This window comes from Genypterus blacodes, unplaced genomic scaffold (assembly GCF_046128005.1).
Source record: "Genypterus blacodes isolate CSIRO-AG114 ecotype Tasmania unplaced genomic scaffold, CSIRO-AGI_Gbla_v1 ptg000072l_1, whole genome shotgun sequence".
NCBI classification, from domain to species: Eukaryota; Metazoa; Chordata; class Actinopteri; order Ophidiiformes; family Ophidiidae; genus Genypterus; species Genypterus blacodes.
The window spans coordinates 3,098,361-3,122,323 of NW_027466882.1; the positions used below are offsets into that span (position 1 = coordinate 3,098,361).

Genomic DNA, 23,963 nt, shown 5'->3' on the forward strand with positions numbered 1-23,963 from the left:
AACAGGACTCGCATACAATTAATTATGCAGTTGTAATTACTCAAAATTAACTTGAATATAGTAAAATACAAACAAGATAAGATAAAGACCCCTTTATAATCTCATAAATGAGAAATTCCCTTTTTTCAGACCCATGCATTTAGTACGTACACACACACAATGCAATGCGCCCCCTCCACACATGCACCGGAGAGATTTTTGATAATACTGTCTTGTATTACTTACTTGTATTGACACCCTCTGTCAAAAAACATGTTGCCACCTAAACTCACCATGGCTGTTGCAGCGTGAAGTCTCCACTATGCGGTTGTCCTGGTCATAGCACGCCATGGCCTGGTAGCGGTACCCTTGGCCGCACTCCTTAATATCACCTTGGACCTTCATGCCCAGTTGACCCTCCATCCGTCCCCCCTCGGGCAGGATACAGTCCGACCAGTTGCCAACGGGTTGAGCATTGTATTTGTTACATGGGCAGTAATTGGTTTCAATCAGGGGATACATCTGGTTGTTTTTGCACTGATCATGTTTTCTGCTCTTTCCTGAAAGACACAGCAAAATAAGTTAAGAATTCTTAGACTAGACATTTCACAAAACTGGGCAGTTGCTTCTGCCATGACTCCTGTGGATGTCATTGATTTGACTAATCATTTCTGTGTTTTCTTTAAACTGAAGACATGAAGATAAACGAGAAATGAGCAGGGAAACAAATAACACAAATGGAACTAAACTAGAAGACATAAAACTTGGAGGAGTATCTGGAGAAAACACAGAACACAAGGGTAAAATGCAGACTGGCGAGACTGAGAGACACGCAGAACATAAGAACAAAACCAGGCCAGATTCACAAAAGTGGCAAACACAGAGACTAAACCAGAACGGGAATAATAATAACACAGAATAAATGACAAACAACTGAATAAGGAACAGTACCAGAATGAACCAACAAGGAGTGAGGGGAAAACACACTACATACACACAGCATTGACGACAAGAGGAAACAGGCGCAGGCAATGGCAAGAGGTGGAAACAATCAGACAAACGCAATACAGGAAACACTGGAGCAGGAAGTAAGGTAGACATGAGAAACATGAACGGAGGAGGATTTAAAAATAAACTGGGAATTAAGACAATAACAGCTACCAAAACACAGAATCATGACACATTTATATAGCTATTTCACCTAATGATTTCAGTCCCAATGATCCAGTCCCTCTGTGTCTGTGCCTTGAAAATGTGAATAGCTGAATGCAACAAAACTTACTCCAACTACATAGAGACAAGACAGAGATTCTTCTATTTGGGAACAAAGAAGGTTGCAATTTAGTGCCTTAAATATCTCTCTCCCCTTTCCCCTTATTGTTCCCTCTTTATACAGGGCTGTGAAGGGGGACTACCATCCTGACTAAGAAGCTATGAGGCTGCTGTTTTGAGAATATGCTGCCAACCCTTTTTGTTACAAAATAAATGAAAACCAATTAATGGAAAATTCTGATGTAGGCTGTTTTATTTCTTTAAGCATATTCAACCATCAAGCATAATTAACGTACATTTGATTGATTTTGCTAACTATATATAAATACTGTAAAGGTGAGGCAATATACTTAATCTCTGGTGAGTGGCCCAGACCTTAATATATTTTTCTGTATGTGGCCCTCGGTGAAAAAAGTTTGGACACCCCTGTTATAACACATACTTTTGTAGTCTGGCACATACCTAATTTTGACAGTTTTTATTTGCATTTCCCTTCTTCTTTATTGTTTGTTGTTGTGGAAAAATAACTATCTGTGTGTATGTATCAATAACCAATCAAATGTGTTTAAATTAATTATATATATTCACCAATGATCAAACATTTAATAACCAATCAAACCAATCAAATGTGTTTAATTAATCAAATCAATCCTGCAGTGTGGTGTACAAAATGATGTGACTTGGGCCTTCATCTTTTCCACATAAACCTGGAGCTTGTTTAGGATTTCATTATGCCTGCTGTCACAGTCTCCGGCCTTGGGTCGGTAGAGGCGCCTGTGTATCTCTGTGCTGTGACTGTGAGTGGACACCCAGAGGCGCCTCTGACCCTGGAACCATCCAATCCCTACTTGTTTACTTTTGCCCGTATAAGAAATCATGTCATGTATTGTATCTTGGTCTTTCTGTCTAATAAAGGAATGAACTGATTCTTCATTTTACTCCTGAGTCTTCTTAATTGTCTCGCTGCAATTTCCACCACACTTGTAATATTTTCTTTTTTGCTTCTCATTCATTTTAATACTTTCTTATACAATTTTCTTTTGATCTATCTGTATTCTATTTTATTTAAATATATTTCTACTACTCTATTAATTGTATGACTTTATCTCGACTTTATGATATGTATTTTTAGATTTGGTATTGTTTTACTTCTATCATTGTATATATGCATTAAACTCAATCATCTCCATGGCTTTCCATGGTATTATTCGTTTTTTAGATCACATCACAGCATCTTTACCATTTCATTATGTCAATTATAATTATTAAAGCACACTTAAATAAAATTTCATTGATCAAAATCATTTTCTATAATTCAATTCACCTAATTCAAAGTGGGTGACTCAAGTGGGACTGCTTAGGGAAAGGACTGCGTGGAAAACTGTGAGGAAAGCTGTTCTTCACCATGACGAACAAACACTGAGCCTTGACAGAGCAGATGTCCGAAAGGGACCCTGAGGAAAGTCTTTTATATCTACATTGATTTTTAATATATCTGATATAAATCTAATACAGTAATTATTTATATCTACATTATTCATTGTTTGTTTTGTTCTTTCTGCTGTAAATGTAACTTTCCGGTGAGCCAATTGCAACATAATTTTGTTTGAATGTACACTATATGTATAGCTTGAGTGACAATTAAGTTTGTCTAAGTTTGAGTTCATCAGAACATCAACAGGAGGAGGTCATTTGTAGGCTGCTTTCTGCTTTCTGTGAATAAGGATTAACTCAAACCAGGCATAATGTAACCACATCATTACATTTTACTAATCTGTTTTTGGTGGGTTTGTAATACAAATGGGGGATCTTTTTTGTTGTTGTCGTTATCTCCTTCAATTTATCAGGTTGAATTGGATGGTTGGTTTATATGTTCTATTTTACAGCAATAACCTGAGGAACAGTGACCTATAAGCACCTTACTGATTAACCGCCCCTCATTGGCTCTCCATCCGGTCCAACATTGAACATTATGAAGCTGACTTTTAACAGCATGTAAATGTCTACTAAAACTTCCTAATGATATGCCAACCTCATGAACACTATCATGTAGAGTTTCAGAATGCTTTTTATATGGGCATGTACCGCAAGTGGTTAGTGTCATGTTGCATGTATTAAATGACACTAATTCTAAACTTACCTTGGTTAGCATTCAGGACCAGAGATAACCTTTACAAATTGTGTTGTTTTAACGTCAGCTTTATTAGACAAAAGTGAAAAAAAAATTCTGGGCTGTAAAAGCCTTTGGCAGCTACCCAAGGATTCCTTCTTTCCACAAATGCCATGAATTTGCCAATAACAACCCATGTTAATTGTTTCACAACACAAAATCGGTTACTCACCTACGAGCATTCTCTTGCGAGTTCTGACACCGACACAGTCTGCACTGCAGGAGGAGAACTTGGACCAGATGCTAAGTTGACAGTCGTCCTTGCAGGGCTGCTGGCAGTGTTGGGTGAGATGCGGCATGGGACTGGCAAACTTCAGGCAAGCTTCAACATCCGCCTGACTACCATCCGGCTTCCGACATGAAACAGCTACAAGCAGAGAGGAAGGAAAATAGCTTGATGTTTTCCGATCACTTTGGATTTATACGAAGAGTGTTTAAGTGTTTGATATTTCTATTGTTAAACTTTCTTTGGAAATGAAGTAAGAACAGACACCACAATAATTGATTTATTTTCACTCCACACACTGTCAGTGCACCATGCCATGACATACTACAGCTAGCTTTTGGTATTATGTAAATAATTTAACTTGCGGCCTGATGAGAGCAGCATTGCACGTCCGAAATTAACGTGAATCGAAAGTCCAATTGAAAAGGTTGCAGCTAATGTGCAGATGTGGCCACCTACGAAGTTCAATGGAACTTGAATTGAACTTGAACTTGAATGAATGAGAGTTGAAAAGGCACAGTTAAACAGTAGAATCTGTCCATCACAAGGCCCTCAACAAGCTCGGAAAATAAACGTTTAAATTTGATGATATTGAAATCCAAATAGTAATCAATGAAGTAAAATCAAAACAGCAACAAAGTTCAGTTGCTAAAAAAACAATTTAGCGTGTCTGTGAGTGTCTGGACGTCTATTTCCTATTAAAGTCATGCAACAGGAGTCAACAGAAGAACTACTGAGTTAATTTAAAAAAAGCATGTGCTTATGATCCAGTAGATGTTGCTGTTCCTGCGCTTCTGGGTTGTTTTGTGCCAGCAGGCAGTCTATATGCAGTAATCTGTTAACTTGGGAACCAAACAGAACTGAGCTTCAGCAGGGTATACGCTGCCAATAGGAAAAGGATGTACGTTTTTTAGGCAAGTAATTTGATTTGTTTGGTTAAAAATCTATGTATTGTCGTGTTTATCAGTGAGACATGTGGTAAGAGTTGCATTTCTTATTATATGAGATGAGTTATCATTGATACATGTCAGTTATGAGACAATAATATGCAAGACAAAGGATTTGGCATGATCATCGTCATTGTTAGATAATGCATAAGTGAAAATATTTCAACAGCAGAATTTTGTTTTGTTTCCTCCGTACTGCACCCTCTCTCTGTCTGTTCCTTTACATTCACTGCACACCCAGAAACATAAAACCACACATGCCCACACACACACGCAGGCAGGCAGGCAGGCAGTCACACACACACACACACACACACACACACACACACACACACACACACACACACACACACAGTATATGGGTTATCATATCAGTCAGGGCTCTAAAATGTCTATCGTCTTCCGCACACATTCTATTGAGCGAGAGAGTGAGTAATAAGTGGTTTGTATTAAATTATCTACTCTGGCGTATGGTATACCATTACATGTAATGGTACATAATGGCGAGAGCCTTCCAAGATGGAGCAGGATACTTGGAATCAGATAATGGCCTCTGTCTCTTTAATAAGAGTCAGAGTATGTTCAGCAAGAACAAGTGAGCTATCTGCCTCCTGACTGAGTCTTAAGCAAATGATCTAAAAGGAAGATTGCAGGAGATTGATCTATTGGTGTTAAGTTATAAAACTCTATATGTTGTATATCTATATGTATATCTATATGTTGTGATGTATGTTCATACAAAGTAATCTTAAATAGCAATTTATTTTAGTCTAACAATGTCCCTGTATTCTGAGGTGACTAAGACTTATTATTATTGGTTATAAATCTAACAGTTTTGGAAGCCAAACAGTTGAATACTCATTAAGAAAAAACAGCAAACATCAGAAAACTTAAAAAGGTTCATTGTTTTTGCATAATTTTGTAATTTGAAAATTTGTAATTGATAACAGATAAATCATCCACTGAATAACATATGACAGAATATAATGGGACATTCCAATTTAGTAAATGACACAAGTTTGATTATGCAACAATGAAGGTATTAAATCTTTTATTTCATGTATTCACCTGAATGTCATTGAAAGGCCACAAATCTATTTAAACTCACTCTGAAATACAGACCTAGATTATATGACTAAATTATTAAGGCATGTTAACATCTATCTATCTATCTAAATCAGAGTAAATCAGATTACCACTGCATCCATTTCCTCAATGGGTAGCCGCACCTCATACTGCGATTCCATAATAGTTGCTCTTTCTTGTCAAGCCACCTTAAATTCTTTTGCCCAATATTGCAAACAAAGTCTCACAGAGCTTCACAGGCCCACAACAACAAATGGTTCCCAACCCAGCCCAAAGCTCTCTAGAGAGACAAGGAAAAAAATACCACAAACCTTAACGCGTAAGAAAAATCATTAGAAAATCTTCTGTCAAGATCCTCCCTAATAACAAATTTCTTTGTATAGTAGAAAATAAGTGGTGTCTATTTGTGTTTGTGTGACTGTTCTTACCCCGAACGTGCAGTCCTGGCCCACAGGCCTCTTGAGCTCCAGGGCTGTCCTGTCGAACTGACCATGGAACTAGCTGACATCGGCGCCATTTATGAGTTTTCCATCTATAGTATTGAAACATTTACCATATTAATTTGCATTGACCATTGAATGTAAAATGTAGACACAGGAAATAACATGAAAGATATGAATCCACAGACCAGACAGGATATAAGACTATGGTCCTGTTGACACAATGCATTAAAAACTATCTATATGTGGTGACATTATCTAGAGAGAAAAATCCTTGTTTTAAGTATTCTTGTTATGACGACTGCACTGTGATTGAGTGGATCTCAGTGGGCCAGTCATTTGTATTTCTTCCTTGCTCTGTGGATGATCTTCATCTTTTGAGTAATACTTTTTACTCTTACTTTTTAGCTTGGGCCGTGACAACGTTCCAGGTACTAACAAGTGCAAGCAAAAAGATAATGCACTGCAACATTGTCAGTTGGGTCTGCTCAGGAATGTTTCCCATCTTGATTACTCTGACTCAGATCCATCAAAGTGAAAAGCACCTTCATTTATATAGCACATTTCATTCATGAGGAATACTGGATGTGCTTCACATAATTCTCAGACAAAAGAATGCATAAAAAGAAAAAAATACAATCAAAACCTATTTGATCATATAAAATAGAGAATAAAAGAATAAAATCAAAGTGTATTATATCAAAGTACACGGTTTGCAGCTTAACAAAAGTCAAAGTGCAAGACCTTGTACTGGTGAACATAACACATGACATGGATTTAAAAGTAGTCAGTGATGGAGCAAGTCTCAAATCTTCTTGAAGTTTATTCTAGCTATTTGCTTCATAGTAGCTAAATGCTCCTTATCTATGTTTTGGTTCTGGAGACCATTCACAGACCAGTCCCAGATGACCTTAGAGTTCATATTGTAAAATGAGTGTAATGTTATTTTGCATATTTTGGTCTAGTGGAAGCAAGTAGCAGTTGAATAGAGATGGCCCAAGTATTGAGCCTTGGGGGACTCCACATGTCAAATTAGTTAGCTCAGATGTGGTATGGAGTTCAGAGGGGTTTTTGTCGGGGGATTACATCAAGTAGACTACATCAGTTGATAAGGGTAGCACTGTGGGGGAGTCACAGCCTTTGGGGATTATGAATATATTCTGTCATGGTCCAAAGTGCTGATTAGGGGGACATCAACAGATGATGATGGTTCTTAAACTCAGCCAACTAATAATAGCTCTGTGTATTTCAATGAATACATGTGTTGTGTTGTGTCTGTATTGGACAGACTGGACTGACCAATTGACCAATTAATTCACTCTTAACCATTCCACCACCAGCAGGGTAAGACCACCTGTCTAGCCACTGCATTAAACCTTGTAGGCACCTTCAAGACAAGAATACTTTCTGGATTAATGTAACAAAAAGGCTGTCACCAAATTACATTGCTTACAAGAGAATCCATTTGTGGCAAAGTTAATCGTAGGTATTCATTTTAGGGGCTACAGTTTCATTTTAATTATTAAATACTTACCATTTATTATTATACAGCAGTTTTGCTGGAGAGCAATGTTGTTATCATTGCAATGACTTTTATGGCCAATCAGGCTTGAAACAATCCTTGCCCATTCTCTCAATTTCACAGCTTATTAGAGAAGTCGGTCATCAACACAAATGTCTGAAAATGCATAATTTCCCTGCTGCTCATGCGCAAGCGACATCCAGGTACAGAGAGACACTGGTCCCTTCGGACATGGTCTAAAATCAGCGTTCTTCTCTGATAATGCTGCTGGGCTTTTCGCAATCTGTAGCACAGCATCTGTAATTGTAAAGCATTTTGTCTTTTGTGCTTGTGTGTTACATAAAAACTCAATGCCAACTGTGATGAGAATAGACATTAAACAGAACAGCCAAACATACTCATCAGCCACTATTGTTGTTGTATTGTGTGACAACCACAGCAAGAATAGCATGGTCTACCTGACTTTCAGATTTTCATTCACTTTCATTGAAAACACTGTTTGGAATGATCATCATAATGAAAGTGCATACTATTTATGTGAAGCCAAATTGTCACCTTTACCCGTTGAACCCCAACCAGAGTTTCCAGTGCACAGTGGCTAAGTTAAGAGTTTAAAAGAAGAGGCCTGGTTACCTGTAGCCTTGACAGACAGATGGAGCCTCACACTCTCTCTCCTGAGTGAGCACCTCAGGACAGTCCTGTCCTCCATTGGCTGGCAACTGAATTATTATCCTTTTCCTGTACTGCTTCTTCTTTGTATTACCACCTTGGGGTAAATTGAAAAATTAGTGTGTGTGACCTCTGCCAGTGTAAGAGTACAAAGGACAACAGTGATTATTCTGATGCAAAGCATATGATACAAGGAACATTCATACTCAGTATTTCTGAGAACTGTTAAGAGCCAAAATGTAATCTGACCCAACAACAGGAAACAAGCACATATGGAGAGCAAATACCGAAGTAATTCATACTTCAACACTAAAAGTTTCTAATATGCTTTTTATAGATAATAAAAAGTGTCATAAGCATGGATAAGACTGTTGCTTTACTCAGAGTTAAAATTCACTCTCCACTTGGTGAACAGGTACTTTTGCTGAATATTTCTCCATTAGCCCCTCTCATGAAGGTATAAGTGATCCGTTCAGTTAGGTCTTGGTATTGGTTCCTGGTATTGACTCTATATATATGCAGTATACAGTAGGTAGTGCAGAGAAAGATTTAAGATTTAAGATACTTTATTAATCGTCATTTTGGATGCAATTCACAGCAAATCGCATGCAATTGAAATTTATCTTGCACCCCCTTATATCACACACACACAAACACATGCATTACAGAGGGGGTGCAGCCATTATACCGCGCCCATGGAGCAGTTGGGGGTTCGGTGCCTTGCTCATGTGCACTTCGGCAGTGCTCTGGAGGAAAACTAGCAACTCACCAGCTACCAGTCCACTTACTTGGTCCATACGGGACTCGAACCGGAGACCCTCCGGTTCCCAAGCTGAATCCCTATGGACTGAGCTACTGCCCCCCCATCCCATTGTATCCAATCACAATAAATGATAACAGAAGCACCTTCAGTAACAGACTCATTCCTCCCAGGTGTACTACTGAACGCCACAGGAAATCCTTCCTTCCTGTGGCCATCAGACTTTATAACAGATCAACCTCGGGTTGGGTGACGGACAGCGGGGATAAAGGGATCTGAGATCTTTGCCCCATTAACACACACTCATGTGCGCACAAACACACACACACCCACACCCACCCACACACATACACAAATACACACATACGGGGCGACAGTAGCTCAGTACGCTGGGTCGATGGAAACCGTAGGGTCGTTGGTTCGAGTCCCCTGTGTGGACCAAGTAAGCAGACTGGCAGCTGGTGAGTTGCCAGTTTGCCTCGAGAGCACTGCCGAGGTGCACATGAGCAAGGCACCGAACCCCCAACTGCTCCATGGGCGCCGAAAAATGGCTGCCCTGCACCCCCTCTGTAATGCATGTGTTTGTGTGTGCGTGATATGTAAGAGGGGGTGCAAGACAAATTTCAATTGCATGTAATTTGTGTGTGAATTGCATGTAACATGATAAATAAACAATCTTAAATCTTAAATACACACACACACACGCACACACACACACAGGGAATAATGACTTTATAATAATTTGATTTTGCAGTTCTCCAGTTTCTTTCCTTTTTCCTCCACAGATGATGGAGTAATTATGACATTTGCTCAGCTTTGATGCCAAAACTCAAAATGACATTTTTGCGGCAAATACACACCTATACGAAAAGTCATTGAATTCAGTGGTGGCTCATTTGCAATGGCATCAGCATCAGAAGGGCGCAATGACATCACAGGCGCTTGCTCGTGCATTGTGACTTAATGTCGGGCAGAACAGCAATGGATTATATTGCAGAGTGACAGAGTTTGTTTCCTCTAGTGATCCAGTAAAATGGATGATGGAGCCCCTAAAATAGCAGCACATAATGAACACTGGGACAGTGTGGATTACACACAGTAAACTGTGTTTTTCCAGCAGTGATTTAAGATCAGTTGTATATTGTGATTTTCTCTTTTTGGTCTGCATTAAAAAAAGATTTAGATTATGTGTGATGACAACTAGATCACAGCGGTAACAATTTTCAGGCTTGGTCATGCATAAAGATGAGAGGAAGAGGATGTTAAATGTGTGTTTTTGCTAGCTCAAAAATGCAAAACACATTCAAAATGCATTGAGTGCTGAAACCTTGATTGTATCAGCATTTTCTCTAGCTACAGATGACAGATGACATTGTGGCACGGTATTTAATATTAGACTGGCTGCAGCACATTGTCTGGTTGTTGGTGAGTATAATAATGATGAGTATATATGGAATATGGAATTGAGAAACAGTTTCTCAAGCATTCATCCACGCATCCATTCTCTATACCTGCTTATACTTGAGCCACCATGTTTTATGAATTTCTTCCATTGAACTGTTACATTTGATGGTGTGTGCCATCCTGCAAAGTATCACAGTATCAGTATCTACCTGCTTCCCGGCATGTTGATGGACAGGAGCTCCAGTCACTGTATGGGGTGACGATACAGTCTCTCCTGCATGGCAGCAGGCAGGGCCGGACAGTCTCTGGACGCAGGCTCTCCGGACACCTGAAAGCACATCAGTGAAATGTTCAGATACACACCAACAGAGAAGAAACCACACTTTTTTCTCAACATTCATTCTCATTATCTCAGTATGTTATACAGAAACTAACATCCGATTAGATGACATTCATGTACACCTTGCAATAATATGCATCCTGCTTATCTGGATCCTGTCAGAAATACGATCATCATTCATTCATAAATAACAAACTAAGTTTCAGTGTCAAGGTAATAAATCTGGCTTTCATGTTAGTAATATGTGAAGTGAAAGACATTGCTGTCATGGTACTGCAGAAAACGTATAGAGTTTGGAATATTAGTATGACAGCCATATGTAATGACGTGTTTCGCTTGAACTGAACTTTCTTCTTTTCTCTTCGTTTAGAGCTCCAGCCTCAGATTGTCTTATTGGTTAAACCTGTGCTGGCTTGGGCAGTCTACCTGTATGGATTGCTCTTGCTTTATTCAATTTCATTTGCTTCCCTCTTCCCTACTACAGCACCACCAAGGTCAATCAGAGGTCTGGAACAACAGCAGCAAATTGCACAGACATGAATAAAAGTAGGCTGTGCATGATATATGCAACACATTCAACATCTTCATCGTCTTCATCTTATCACTTCTAAATTATAATTACACGTCTTAGGGCAGTGGTCTCCAACAGGTCACTCGCGGCTGTTTCTGAGTAGCTTGTGAAAGGTTCAAAGAATGCACACCTTTGACAACACGTCACTTGGTAAAGCTGTTAAAATTTCTATCCAATCAAATTCACAGACATCCCGCCCCCTTTTGTCAAAAAAAACGTGCCATGAACACAGAGAAGACTGGACGTTTGAGCTGATGTTGTGATTCACATGAAAACAGACAAGGATCATAACATCAAGAAGGGAGGGGCGGGGTGTGCTGACGGTGTACTACAGGTACAGAGCAGGACAGAGAGAAGCAGAGATGAGTGACAGCTGGAAAAAAAGCAGCATTTGGATGCATTTTAATAATTGTGACAACGTAAAGGCAGAATGCAGAATTTGCAGAATTGAGCCGTCACGTCCACTCAATCCAGTGCACAGTATGTTCTTCCAAACAGGATAACACTCTGAGAAAAGCATTCCAAAACTGTACAACAGAGAACGTGCTTCACTGCAAGAACTTTCCGAAAAACTATATTAATTCCTCATGAAGACAGTACCACACTCTCTGTTGTCTCATAAACATCAGAACGGACTGAATGCATGTGAAGTATTGATGATATGGGAACTACAGGGAATTCCCGGAATTACAGGGAATGTGAAGGGAAATTGTGACAGTGATATGTGGACAGAGAGAATGTGAAATATGAAAGGTATAGTTTTAGTAAAAATCAGTAGTAACATTGTTTTGTTTTCTATGAGATTAATATGACTTGAATTCATTAGTGTGAGCTTGACACTGAAAATGTATACAGAAAAAAACAAGCTCATGTTGCTGACTTGAATTCCTTTTTGCTACAAAATGTGAGTGTTGGATAACGACATTTTGTAAACGTTCACACAAAAGACGCTTATTCAGCTGGTTTGGGTGGAGAATCGGCCATGTGGACAAATGTTACGAATAATGTAAAACATGAGTCGCTCTCTAGACACTTTTTTTGTCAAAGTAGCTCTCAGAGGCGGAGGAATAGGGGGAATAGGAGGACTGATGATGAAGATGGCAGTTAGGTGGAGAGGCTCCTAGCAACCATGCATGATTTAACTCAAAATCTCCATTATATATGGCTGGTAGACATGGGTGTTAATACTGTATGTCAAACCCTCCAGCAACCAAGCAGTGTAATATTTTCACTCAAGTACGCAAGACTGGTACTAACACAACTCTGCTAGATCCATTAGTGAAGTCGTAGCTAACATTAGCAACATGGCTAATGTCAGAAGTGAAACAAGACGTTTCTTACAATGCAGCACGTAAGCAGCTGAAGGCTACATACATAATACAGGAAAACTGGACTCAGCCGCCAAGCGAATAACTTGCCTTGACAACACTTCTGCCCCCACACACTTTCTTCACAGCAGAGCAGGTCAGGAAAGAGCTTTGCAGACTCCGCCTAGGTAAAGCTGCAGGTCCCGACGGAGTCAGCCCAAGGGTCCTGAAAGCATGCGCTGCCCAGCTGTGTGGAGTCCTGCAGTATATCTTCAACCTGACCCTCTGCATCACCTGAATCACCTGCAGGTCAACACTAACAAAACTAGGGAGCTGGTGGTGGACCCCCGCAAGAAGAAGTCACCCCCCACACCTGTGTCCATCACTTGGGTGACTGTGGACTCAGTGCAGGTATACAAATACCTGGGAGTCCATTTGGACAACAAACTGGACTGGTCTAAGAACGCTGAGGCAGTGTACAAGAAGGGACAGAGTCGACTCTACTTCCTGAGGAGGCTTCAATCCTTCAATGTCGGTAACACCATGCTGAGGATGTTCTACCAGTCCGTGGTTGCCAGTGGCATCTTCTTTGCGGTAGTGTGCATGGGATCACATTTGATATCATCTAATCGGCCAAATATAATTACACCGCGGGCTCAGGAATCAAACCCAGGACCTTCTTGCTGTGAGTCAACAGTGCAAGCCACTGAGCTGCCCCAGTGCTTTCATATTTTTAAAAATTTCTTCCATTAAAAATTACATTTGATGGTGTGTGACATCCTGTATCACAGTATCTTCCCAGGCATGTGGATGTCCTGAGAGATATTTTACCTTGGAACGGGTTCATTGTACACTGGAATCCAGGGGTCCCGATGAAAACAGTCTATCGTGTATCAAGTATCAAGGTGGTGAGACATCACCAACGACGGGCCAAGATATCATTGAAGCACAACTTCTTGGCAAAGACAATTTGGATCCGACGTTGACGTGTTGACCCATTTATCGTCACCCAAGGACCAGGCAGACTTTGTGGGATCCACTTGAGAGGAGTCAAGCTGGATGGTGATTTAAGGTTGTATGCAAGAATTGGCTGGGATGACAAGCAGCTCAGTCTTTGACCGGTTGAGCTGAAGATGTCGGTCTTTTACCCCTGAGTGTACCTGCCTCAGTGACATTCGGTGAAGAGATATTGTGCGTCCATAAAGATGTGAGTCCAATATTTTGGTTGGTTTAGGTTACAAACTCTTAAAATTTCTATTTTGCCACAGGTGTTATTTTGGGTGTAGTGCTGTTTTCTGTATACTTTTTTGACATGATTTAGAGCTAGGAACATAATAATCTGTAAGAGTTGTATTCATGCACTGCTTTAAAGCACATTTCAGTAGCAAATTTTCTGTGTTGAAGAAATGAGGAGTTTGTTTCCATCATCTAATAGATAAACACTTCATATGTAGTGGTCAATACCACAGGCATGAGAAACAGTCGTGCCATTAAATGTTCTCCTTTTATTTTGGGCTACACACACATCTTCCCAAAGTGCCTCCCCTCTGTCTCCATATAGCACCATCTCGGAAGTCGTAAATTGTGGCACATTCTGGCTATTTCTGAATCAAACCAAAGTCATGTACAAAATAATTTCTGATTGGTCTTACTTTTTGGGAGGCACCTGTCCCACATTGACCCGGACACAGATGACTTTGCGGGTCTGCATTCCCACTGAACAAGAGGCATTGTCACTTCTGGCACGGCCCATGGAGGTGTTCGTGGCTGGGATGGAGGAGTCCTCTATGCACTGCCCCCAAAGGCCAGTCTGCCAATGGTATACAGTGCAAGGATGGTCATTGCAGCTCCTCATCTCCTGCAGGGCACTAATGTTTGGACACTGGATCCCACCTGAAAAACATGGAGCCATGATGCTAACAGAAACATGTCTTCATGGTGACCCTGCATAGACTTCGGGCTTTTAATATGTTTTGTTGCCAGAAGAGTCTTGGGGACATGGATGGTGCAGGGTCACAGTTGTTACCCACTATCACAGAGAGCTGGCATTTGATTCTTATGACCACAACACTGCTTTTTGAACTACAGGAACTCAGGAAGATTTTTGGAAAAAAGAGGGTTGACACTATGGATACTAGACTGGGATACCAACCAGCAACAAACCATAGGTATGAGTATAATCATCTACAGTAAGAAGATTTACTGAGACAGTAAGGTGTGTTTTTGTGCTGTGGAAATGGCTGTTGCACGATGCTACTGAGCCCTCCTGTTATCCTTGGGGTCAATTTGCCCCATTCAATGTTTAACATTTCTAAAAGCATGATTGACATAAATTCTTTTGTTTTTGTTATTTCATAACTTTTTCCAATTTAATGGGAACAACTGGGGACACATACAATCAGCATGATGATAACTTGCAATGTCCTGTACACAGTATTTACATATCAGTGTTCCTTGGGGTCAATTTCAACATTTTACACAAATTTGTTTTGGTTTATCATTTTGGATGATATTGGGGTCACTATAAAATACAATTTTATAATCTATAATAACCGCCCTCTGCTTTAGGGCCCTAACCTAACATAACCATTCCTGTAATACTGCGAGAACCACCAATAGTTCACACAACATGGAGGAGGGGGGAAATGTCTTTCACCCAAAAACTTTGATATTTTCTGTAGTTTTGCTCGCTTCGAAATTTGCGCTGCGATTGAACACAACACTTTTGTTGACAGGGGGGTTGCGCGTTTCGAAATTTGCAATCTGCCGGTCTGTCTCGCTCGGTCTGCCGGTCTGGCCGCCCGGCCCAGATCGCCCGGATCGGCTTGCGGACTAATTAAGTGAAGTTGGATAATTTCCCACGGCACACCTGACGATCTCTCACGGCAACCTTAAGTCAAAAAGGGTGAATCTACAGCATCTCAACTAAAGGTATGCCATCTCTTTGTGGCAGCAGTGATAACAACTGAGGCTAGTTATAACACAATGCCCCCATGTGTTTTTACACAATGTTATAGTTTAACTTAGATTTTATTCTGGCACGGACAGGCTTCATTCACTCTCTTAAAAAGGTGCAGGGTCGTGGCTTCCTGCTATTTCAATTTCAATCTACTTGTACTTGTACCTTGTATTGCCTATTTACCTCAGGGTCTACGAAGAAGTTAAACAACAACAATAATAATAATAATACAACCTTCTTTCTTTCTCTTTATCTCTCGCTCCTTTTCCCCCTCTTTCTGTATAAAAAATTAGCTCCAAAATGTCCTGTAATTGTATGCGCACAGTCATGTAAAATGTTTGCTTCAATAAAAACAAATAGGATTGACATAAGGGCTTACACAGCTCTCCTCAGCTTGAGCTGAAGCACTTTGTTAAGGTAATGAGCACTACTTTCTATTACTTTCAACTCTACAAGCAAAGGATTTCTACTTGGCCAGTACAGGGTATATACTATGTGAGGAAAAAATACTAAATGTCTACTGTCAAATAACAACATTGAGCATGATTATACCAAAAATTGGAGGGACCATTGACAGGAGGGAAGGACCTTAAAGAGATACAAATGCAAAAACCTTTTCAGAAGACAAACATAACGCATCTTTGAATCACAGTTAGACAATGTGAAAATAAATAAAAGGAATTAGTCTATGATTAGCAAGGGTTCCTAAGATCTCTTGGATAATATATTCCACCTTCTTACCCTGCATCACAGTAACCCACGCCACAACCTTTGCAGTTGCTGTAGGAATACATATAAAATAACATATATCACTTGGACATTTTGTTTGTGCTATGTAAGAAAGAACAATATGTGAGACATACAGTACTGCAGAGAATGAGCCTTTGAGGCTTTCATTCGACTACATTAGGCCAATGTCGATTTTGAAAAGTTCATTAAGATCATTTTGGATATTTAGCATATTGGTGCCAACTTGTTAATATTTTTAAAGGAACAAAACAACACTTTGGGAAATACACTTTCTATTAGACCCTCAGTCTGATGAGACAATGGATGCAGCCACAGTATTCGTTGATTTTCTATGATTAAATAAAAATGTAACAAACATGGCACTGGCTTACTAAAGCCATTTCTCAATGGTTCAGAACCAACTGTATTTTACATTCACTAAATATCACTTAAACAATAGAGGCAGTTTTTTTCTGCTGCTGTACAATTCAAGAGCTTCTACCTTCTCCTGCATTGTAGGCCAGGATGGAGCGCGCTCTGGTCTGCTTGCCCTCTGTGTTTTTTCCAGAACATGTGTGTGAGCAGAGTGACCAGGCCGTCCATGGGCTCAGGGCACAGTCCTTTGGGCAGGGAACATCACAGATGGCGGGCATGGGCAGGATTGCGTCACGACATAGCTGCCTCTCCACATAGTCACCTGCACAGAAAAGGCCAATTACAGAGCATTAATGGTTTAGTGTACATGGTTAAATAAAACAAAGCTTTGTAGGTAACCAAGGAAAAACAAGCTGAGAAGAAAGCTAAATGTTGAGAGAAGGCATAAACTCTGTAGGTAAAATGAATTATATGCTAATGAAATAAACTTGACTTATGACAAACTGCAACTGTGAAAATAGGTGTGTATCAAAATAAATTGTAGTTGAATTCATCTCAAAAACAACACAATCAATGAAAACATGAGCAAAAGAATATGCACAACACAAGACATTATTTCTGGCTTCAAGAAGGCTGGCGAAATGCAACATGAGTGAATATATGCATATTTCTTTCTTTTTCTGACTAGGACTCTGACAGATGTAGATGGAGCAGAACTATTATCATTTAACAACTTGTGTTTTTGAAGACAAGGTATGTCGAGTAATCCACATTGTGCACACAAAACAGTGTGCACAATGGGTGGATTGGCACATTATGTATGATAGGTGTACAATATGTATGTGTGTGCACGTGGTTGTATCTGTGTGTCTTGTATAGGTGGGCTCACTGTCTAGATGTGTAGGTGGAGGCTGGTCAGGGGGGTTCATGGAACCATGATTGACTGGTTGGGACACATGGAATGTGGGATGTCCCAGCAATGGTACATGATGTACAGAATAAGGGTGTAGAGAATTGATGGATGAATGTTTTGGCCATGACAGTATAATTCGGGCAATTTTACAAAATACAATGATTTTCTGGGAAATTACATCAAAACTATTAGAAGATTTTCCATATGTTCAATGGATCGTATCCATCCATCGTATCATCTGCATATATAGGCATGAATCGTAATAGCAGCCAATCTTGCAATTTGCAACCAAACTAATTAAGCTTATGGTGATTGAGATTGACTACCAACATTTTAGATTGACAACCAAGACTTGTCACAATTCTCTCAAAATTGTTATCCTTCTTGTGTGACAGCTGTAGGGGACCCAATGCTATATATTTTGGAATATTAAAAGGAAGATTAAGCTTTCATTTTCTACACAGAATCTCAGTTTAACCCTTAAAGGACAGACTATCCTGTTCAACATCATCCTGACAGGAAATCAAGTAAATGGAGATGTTCCTGGTCATTTGGTAACTGTTTTACATGGGTCTAAAATAGCAATGATTACTGCAAACCAAAAAAGGTTCAGATTCCCTGAAATAAAGACCATAACCCAGAATGTTCCCATAGTTACACTTAACCACATTTTTCCTTCCACGCTGGTTAAAGCAAGATGGATGGAAAAAACAAGTGTGAAACCCTTGCAGGAGAACGGTGGGACCATGGGAAATGCGATGTCTGGCACTATAAATGTGTAATTTTTGCGTATAAAATGTATTCAAACCCGCTGACAAGTACTGAATAACATATAATACATCACTTATAAAGAAAGTAACATATCAGCTGTTCAGTGTGTTCAGTTCTATTATTGTTAAATATAACGCCCCCTCATGGTTGTCGAGTGTGTTTTTTTCTCACATGGCTAGATCTTATGCTCCATTACCCTCCAAATTTCACATTTGCACGGTTTGTGCTGCAGAATCCATTTTTAGGTCAATTCTGGCGGAAGAAAATAAATAAATAAATAACAATAGCGTGCAAAAACAATGGGGTTCTAGCAATTCTTGCTTGGAACCCTAAAAAGAGTCTGCTACAGATTATGCTATTACCATTATTATTCCCTAGCTGCTTGTAAAGTGTTCAATGGGACTACTCACCATCACTGTTGACACATTGCACATGAGGATTCTGTGTTCCTGGTCCACACTCTTTCCCATTATCAGGGATGCATTCATCCAGCTTAACAATGAGCCAAACATAGCAGCTGGGCTCTTCACATGGTATTGCCTCCACCAGGTGGGGGCAGTTCCCTGTCCCACCTGTGGGCTCATTCACAATCTTCCTCTTCCTCAGTTTGAACCCTGAATCAGGAAGCAACAAAAACGTAATGGAGTAAAATTAATGCAAACATCCCCCACACACATCAGACACAGTAAACCCCCTTCTGTGATATGCTCATAATAAGATGTTTTGTTTTGATAGAAACAGAATGTAATAGCAAGGACATTAAGTTGATGATAACCATAATATGGCATTTAGGACGATATGTGATTAATTAAAAGTGATACATTTCAAGAAAAGTTTTGCCTCAAGTGCTGTGTCTCCACTGTATTAACTATACAATAAGGGTTGGATAGCAAGCCATCAGCATGATTTGACTCGGGGTGCAGGGATCTGTGTGATATGAAAGGGGTGCCAGAGTAGGTTAACCAGAAAGGAAAGAGGCTTTACATTGATTGAAAAATCACTTACATGACATCTGCTTACGCAACTACAAAGCACTTAGAGAGCAGCCCCTCTTTATAACTGTGAATATATAGATATGTGATGTGTGTTTCGGTTTGTTTGGTCATGTAAACACAATACTCCCTGTTAATTTCATACTATGCTTCATACTACAATTACGTTGTGTATATTTGCAGAATGGTGGAATCCTATTGATACGGTGCATGTGTAGCACTTAATCACATTGTGTAATGACTGAATGTAACTTAACTGAGTTACAGCTGAGTTATGACCATTTTAGAGTGACCATACAGGAAATGAATCATGTTTGTGTGCTGTACTGTACTGTGCAAACGTGGCAGAGGTGTGAAATGTGTGTAAAAGCATGTGTGAGGGGGGCACGCAAGACAAATTTCAGATTGCTGTGTTTGCATGGCGACATGTTCCGCATGTGTGATTTGACCCAATAAAGTTTCTTCTTCTTCTTCTTCCTAAAATGTCAATTTTTCAGTAAAGGGATGGATTAGGGGGCGAAGATGACTTAAGGCAGGGGTCGCCAACACATCGCTCGCTTGCGCCCAGGTAGCTCACGTCCAGGTTCTGAGTATCCGCCAAAGGTTCAAAGAATACGTACATTTGACAACACAACGTCACTTGGTACAGCTGTTTAAATTTCTATCCAATCAAATTCACAAACACCCCGCCCCCTTCTGTCATGAAACGATTATAAACCAATTAGCTGTCAGTCCAACAAATGATGCTGCTGTCATGTTTGGTTACGTGACACCGCAACATTGGGCTAGCAAGCGCGCCCCGTATTTGTTAATGACCGTAAAAGGCAACAAATAAACTATTTTCATGAGGAATAAAAACAATTTACGAATGTGAATGTCAAGTGTGTGCGTGTCTCATTTGTGGTCGAACGCGTCTGTGGAGCGCCACTTCACAGGACTTTTCGGCTGCTAGCAGGGTGTCATGTGTCGTTAGCGAACGAGCCGGCACAAAAGGGGCCGGCTCTTTTAGGTGAACAATGGGAGCCAGCAGCCGTCCAAGCCGTTTTAATTTTTTCGGCAACTTAATACAAGACAGAATGATAGGATGGTCTTCTCCATGCCATGAACTAGTGATGGGTCATGCACACAAGCATCGGCTCTGGGAGCCGGCTCTTTGTAGTGAAGCAGAAGAGCCGGCTCGCAATCGAGTGAGAGCCGGCTCCCAGTTTTTTACCATTCGCTGCTTAGGTTTCACTTTCAGTGCTCAGTCCCAGCTCTGGTTACGACAGAGCTTTGTTATTATTGGCCAGCATGGCGACCAGCATGCGGCATTCACGTGAGAATTAATAAAAATAATAATAATAATAATAATGATAATAACTTAAGGATGTGTAAACAGAGAGGGGGGAGGGGGAGACACACCACTTGACTCTAGAGATGGGCGATACCGGGTATTTGGTATCGATCCGATACCAAGTAAATACAGGGCCAGTAGAAGTGTGAAGTGTGAAGTGTGTGTGTGTGTGTGTGTGTGTGTGTGTGTGTGTGTGTGTGTGTGTGTGTGTGTGTGTGTGTGCGGGCCAGGCTGGGCGTACCTGCAAGTGACAGGGCAACATCATAAGATGAGGAGGAAGGGGGAGCAAGGTGTGATGCTCCGCAAAGTGTGATGCTCCGCAAAGTGTGTGTGTGTGTGTCGAGGGGAGCGCGCTGAGTGGGCGGGCCAGGCTGAGCGTACCTGCATGCTTGAGCCAAGTGACAGGGCAACATCAAAAGATGAGGACTAATGCTGTTTGCTGGAGTTTGGTTCTGGTTTTGGTTCTGTTCTGTGGATTTGTTAGAAATCTTTTGTTCATTTGTCCAATACAAAAGTTTAATTGAGGACATTATTAATGTTAGCTTGAGTTTGGTTCTGTTCTGTGGATTTGTTTGAAGTTTATTGTTAATTTGTGCAATAAAAAAGTTTAATTGAAATAAACAAATGTAAGAGTGATTTTGTCGCAGAATAAATGCACAGAATTAGGCAATTATAAGGTCTCTCATAAAAACACTGAAAGCAAAAGGCTTTTCAACACATAAACATTGATCTTTTTGCAAAGTTAAGGTAAGCTATAGGCTACAAAAGATCCTAAATAAAGAGCCGATCGGGAGTCAAAGGAGCCGGCTCTTCTTTGGGAGCCGAGTCAAAAGAGCCGGCTCTCGGAAAAGAGCCGAACTTCCCATCACTACCATGAACACAGGGAAGACTGAATGTTTGAACTGATGTTATGCCGTTGGACCAATTCACGTGACGACAGACAACAATAATAATGTCAAGCAAGGAGGGGCGGGGCGTGCTGAAGGTCTACTACAGGTACAGAGCAGGACAGAGAGAAGCAGGGATGAGTGACAGCTGGAAAAAAAGCAGCATTTGGAAGCATTCTAACAATTGTGACAACATAAAGGCAGAATCAAGCCGTTAAGTCGAGCAGGGTCCACATAAAACCTTCACAGACATGAGAACTGTACACCCAACAGTTCAGTTGGAGGAAAAAAGAAGCTCCACCCAGGCTCTCAATCCAGTGTATGTTCTTCCAAACAGGAAAACACATTCAAGAACATTCCAGAACTATCTTAATTCCTTTATGAAAATAGTACCACACTCTCTGTCATCTCACTAACAATACATCAGAACAGACTGAATGCATGTGAAGTACAAATGATACGGGAACTACAGGGAATTCCCTGAATTACAGAGAATGTGAAGAGAAATTGTGACAGTGATATGTGGACAAACATAAAATGTGAAAATGAAAGGTATAGTATTGGTAAAATAGTAAAATAAGTAACTAATAATATAAAGAAAATAATAACATTGTTTTGTTTCTATGAGATGAATATGATGTGAATTTATTAGTGTGAGCTTGACACTGAAAATGTATACAGAAAAAAACAAGCTAATGTTGCTGAATATAAGTGTTGGATATCAACATTTTCTAAATGCTCACACAAAAGGCGCTTATTCAGCTGGTTTGGGTAGAGAATCAGCCATGTGGATAAATGTTACTAATGATGTAAAACATGAGTGGCTCTCGGACACTTCTCTTTTGTCAAATTAGCTCTGTGAGGCAAAAAGGTTGGAGACCACTGACTTAAGGCATATTTTTTGGGGGATATAGTGGTTAGCACTTGTGCCTCACAGCAAGAAGGTTGTGGGTACGAGACCAGGGCGTTTCTGATGCAGAATTGTATTGTGGTCTGATGAGCCACCCATCATATTGTTTTTGGAAATAATGTACATCATGTTTTCAGGCCAAACATCTGAGAAGGCACCATTAATGTTGAAGAGTAACAATACATTTTGAAGGAACATATGCTGCCATCTTCTTCAGGAACGTCCATTTTTTATTTCAGCAAGACAATTCCAAGCCACATTCTGTATGTGTAGCAACAGCTTGGCTTCATTGTAGAAGAGTGCGGATGCTAGACTGAAGTGCCTGCAATCTGTCTTCAATAGAAAATAAGTAGATCATCATGAGGTGCAAATATGACAACGAAGACCCTGGACGGATGATCAGCTGAAAGCCTTATATCAAGAATAAATGGCAAAAAAATGACAAATTCCAAACAATTATTGTCCTCAATTCAGACAGTTCCTGAGCGTTGTTGAAAGGGAAAGTGAGGTAACACGGTGGTGTTACCTCACTTTTCCAGTGACCCTTTCCCAACTTTGTTGTCATATATTTCAGGCATCAAAATTAGAAGAACAAAAAACTGTTGATCAGTTAAACCAAGAAGTATTTTGTATTTGTACTCAACGCAAACATAAAATCACTACTTTCTGTTTTTATTTGCATTTTACACACTTTCTCTATTTTTCGCAATTGGGGTATGGAATATTAAAATCTATATTCCATTCTGCAGTGTATTCCATACAAAATTATTTCGCAAACACATATTTGAAAACTAAGCGGACACACTGATTTCTATGTAGGCAAATGAGTACAACAAAACAACAAAACAATTTTGTTTATATTCGGGAAATCATAGAAAATAGTCCATTTCAATATTGAGGGGATATGATCTAGTGTTGTGATGAATGCGTTTGTAAAGGCCACATTTCCCATAAGGATAGGCAAGGTGACTGGGAAGAGTGACGCTGTTATGACCCCCAGTAGTATTGTTGCATGCTTGTGTAAGTGTATATGTATATACAGTATGTGTGTTGTGTGTGTGTTCCACCTTCTTATGCCTGCAAAGGTGTTCCCAGCAGCCCAGAGAGGTAGGCTGCTCACACCGTCCTCTGTACTGTACCCCACTGTACTCTCAACTTAGTGTTCTGTGATAATTTGATATTATTTGTAAATAGTACTTGGCTGATGGTTTGTTAATGTTGTTGTTGTTGTTTTTGCTAATTGGCAATTTGATCACTGTTCAGTAGTTATACCAGGTCTCACCATTGATTCCCACTCATATGACCAAGTAGTGGTATGGTTTTACAGGCAACACTGTTACTATGGGAAAAGCCCTTTGAGACATTGTACGTGTTTTGACCTGACTTGACTTCAAAAAAAGT

General features: G+C 40.1%; 1 protein-coding gene across 1 annotated transcript in view; it reads right to left on the reverse strand.

The window, feature by feature from the left end:
* thsd7aa (thrombospondin, type I, domain containing 7Aa) overlaps positions 1–23,963 on the reverse strand; it is a 101,547-nt gene that overhangs the window by 30,674 nt on the left and 46,910 nt on the right. The window contains exons 6-13 of the mRNA XM_076157061.1: positions 18,851–19,054; positions 16,884–17,078; positions 14,346–14,586; positions 10,685–10,803; positions 8,276–8,408; positions 6,109–6,212; positions 3,594–3,788; positions 273–539 (exon numbers count right to left, since the gene is read on the reverse strand). Coding sequence (XP_076013176.1) covers positions 273–539; positions 3,594–3,788; positions 6,109–6,212; positions 8,276–8,408; positions 10,685–10,803; positions 14,346–14,586; positions 16,884–17,078; positions 18,851–19,054 — 1,458 coding nt within the window. The remainder of the gene's footprint in view (positions 1–272; positions 540–3,593; positions 3,789–6,108; positions 6,213–8,275; positions 8,409–10,684; positions 10,804–14,345; positions 14,587–16,883; positions 17,079–18,850; positions 19,055–23,963) is intronic.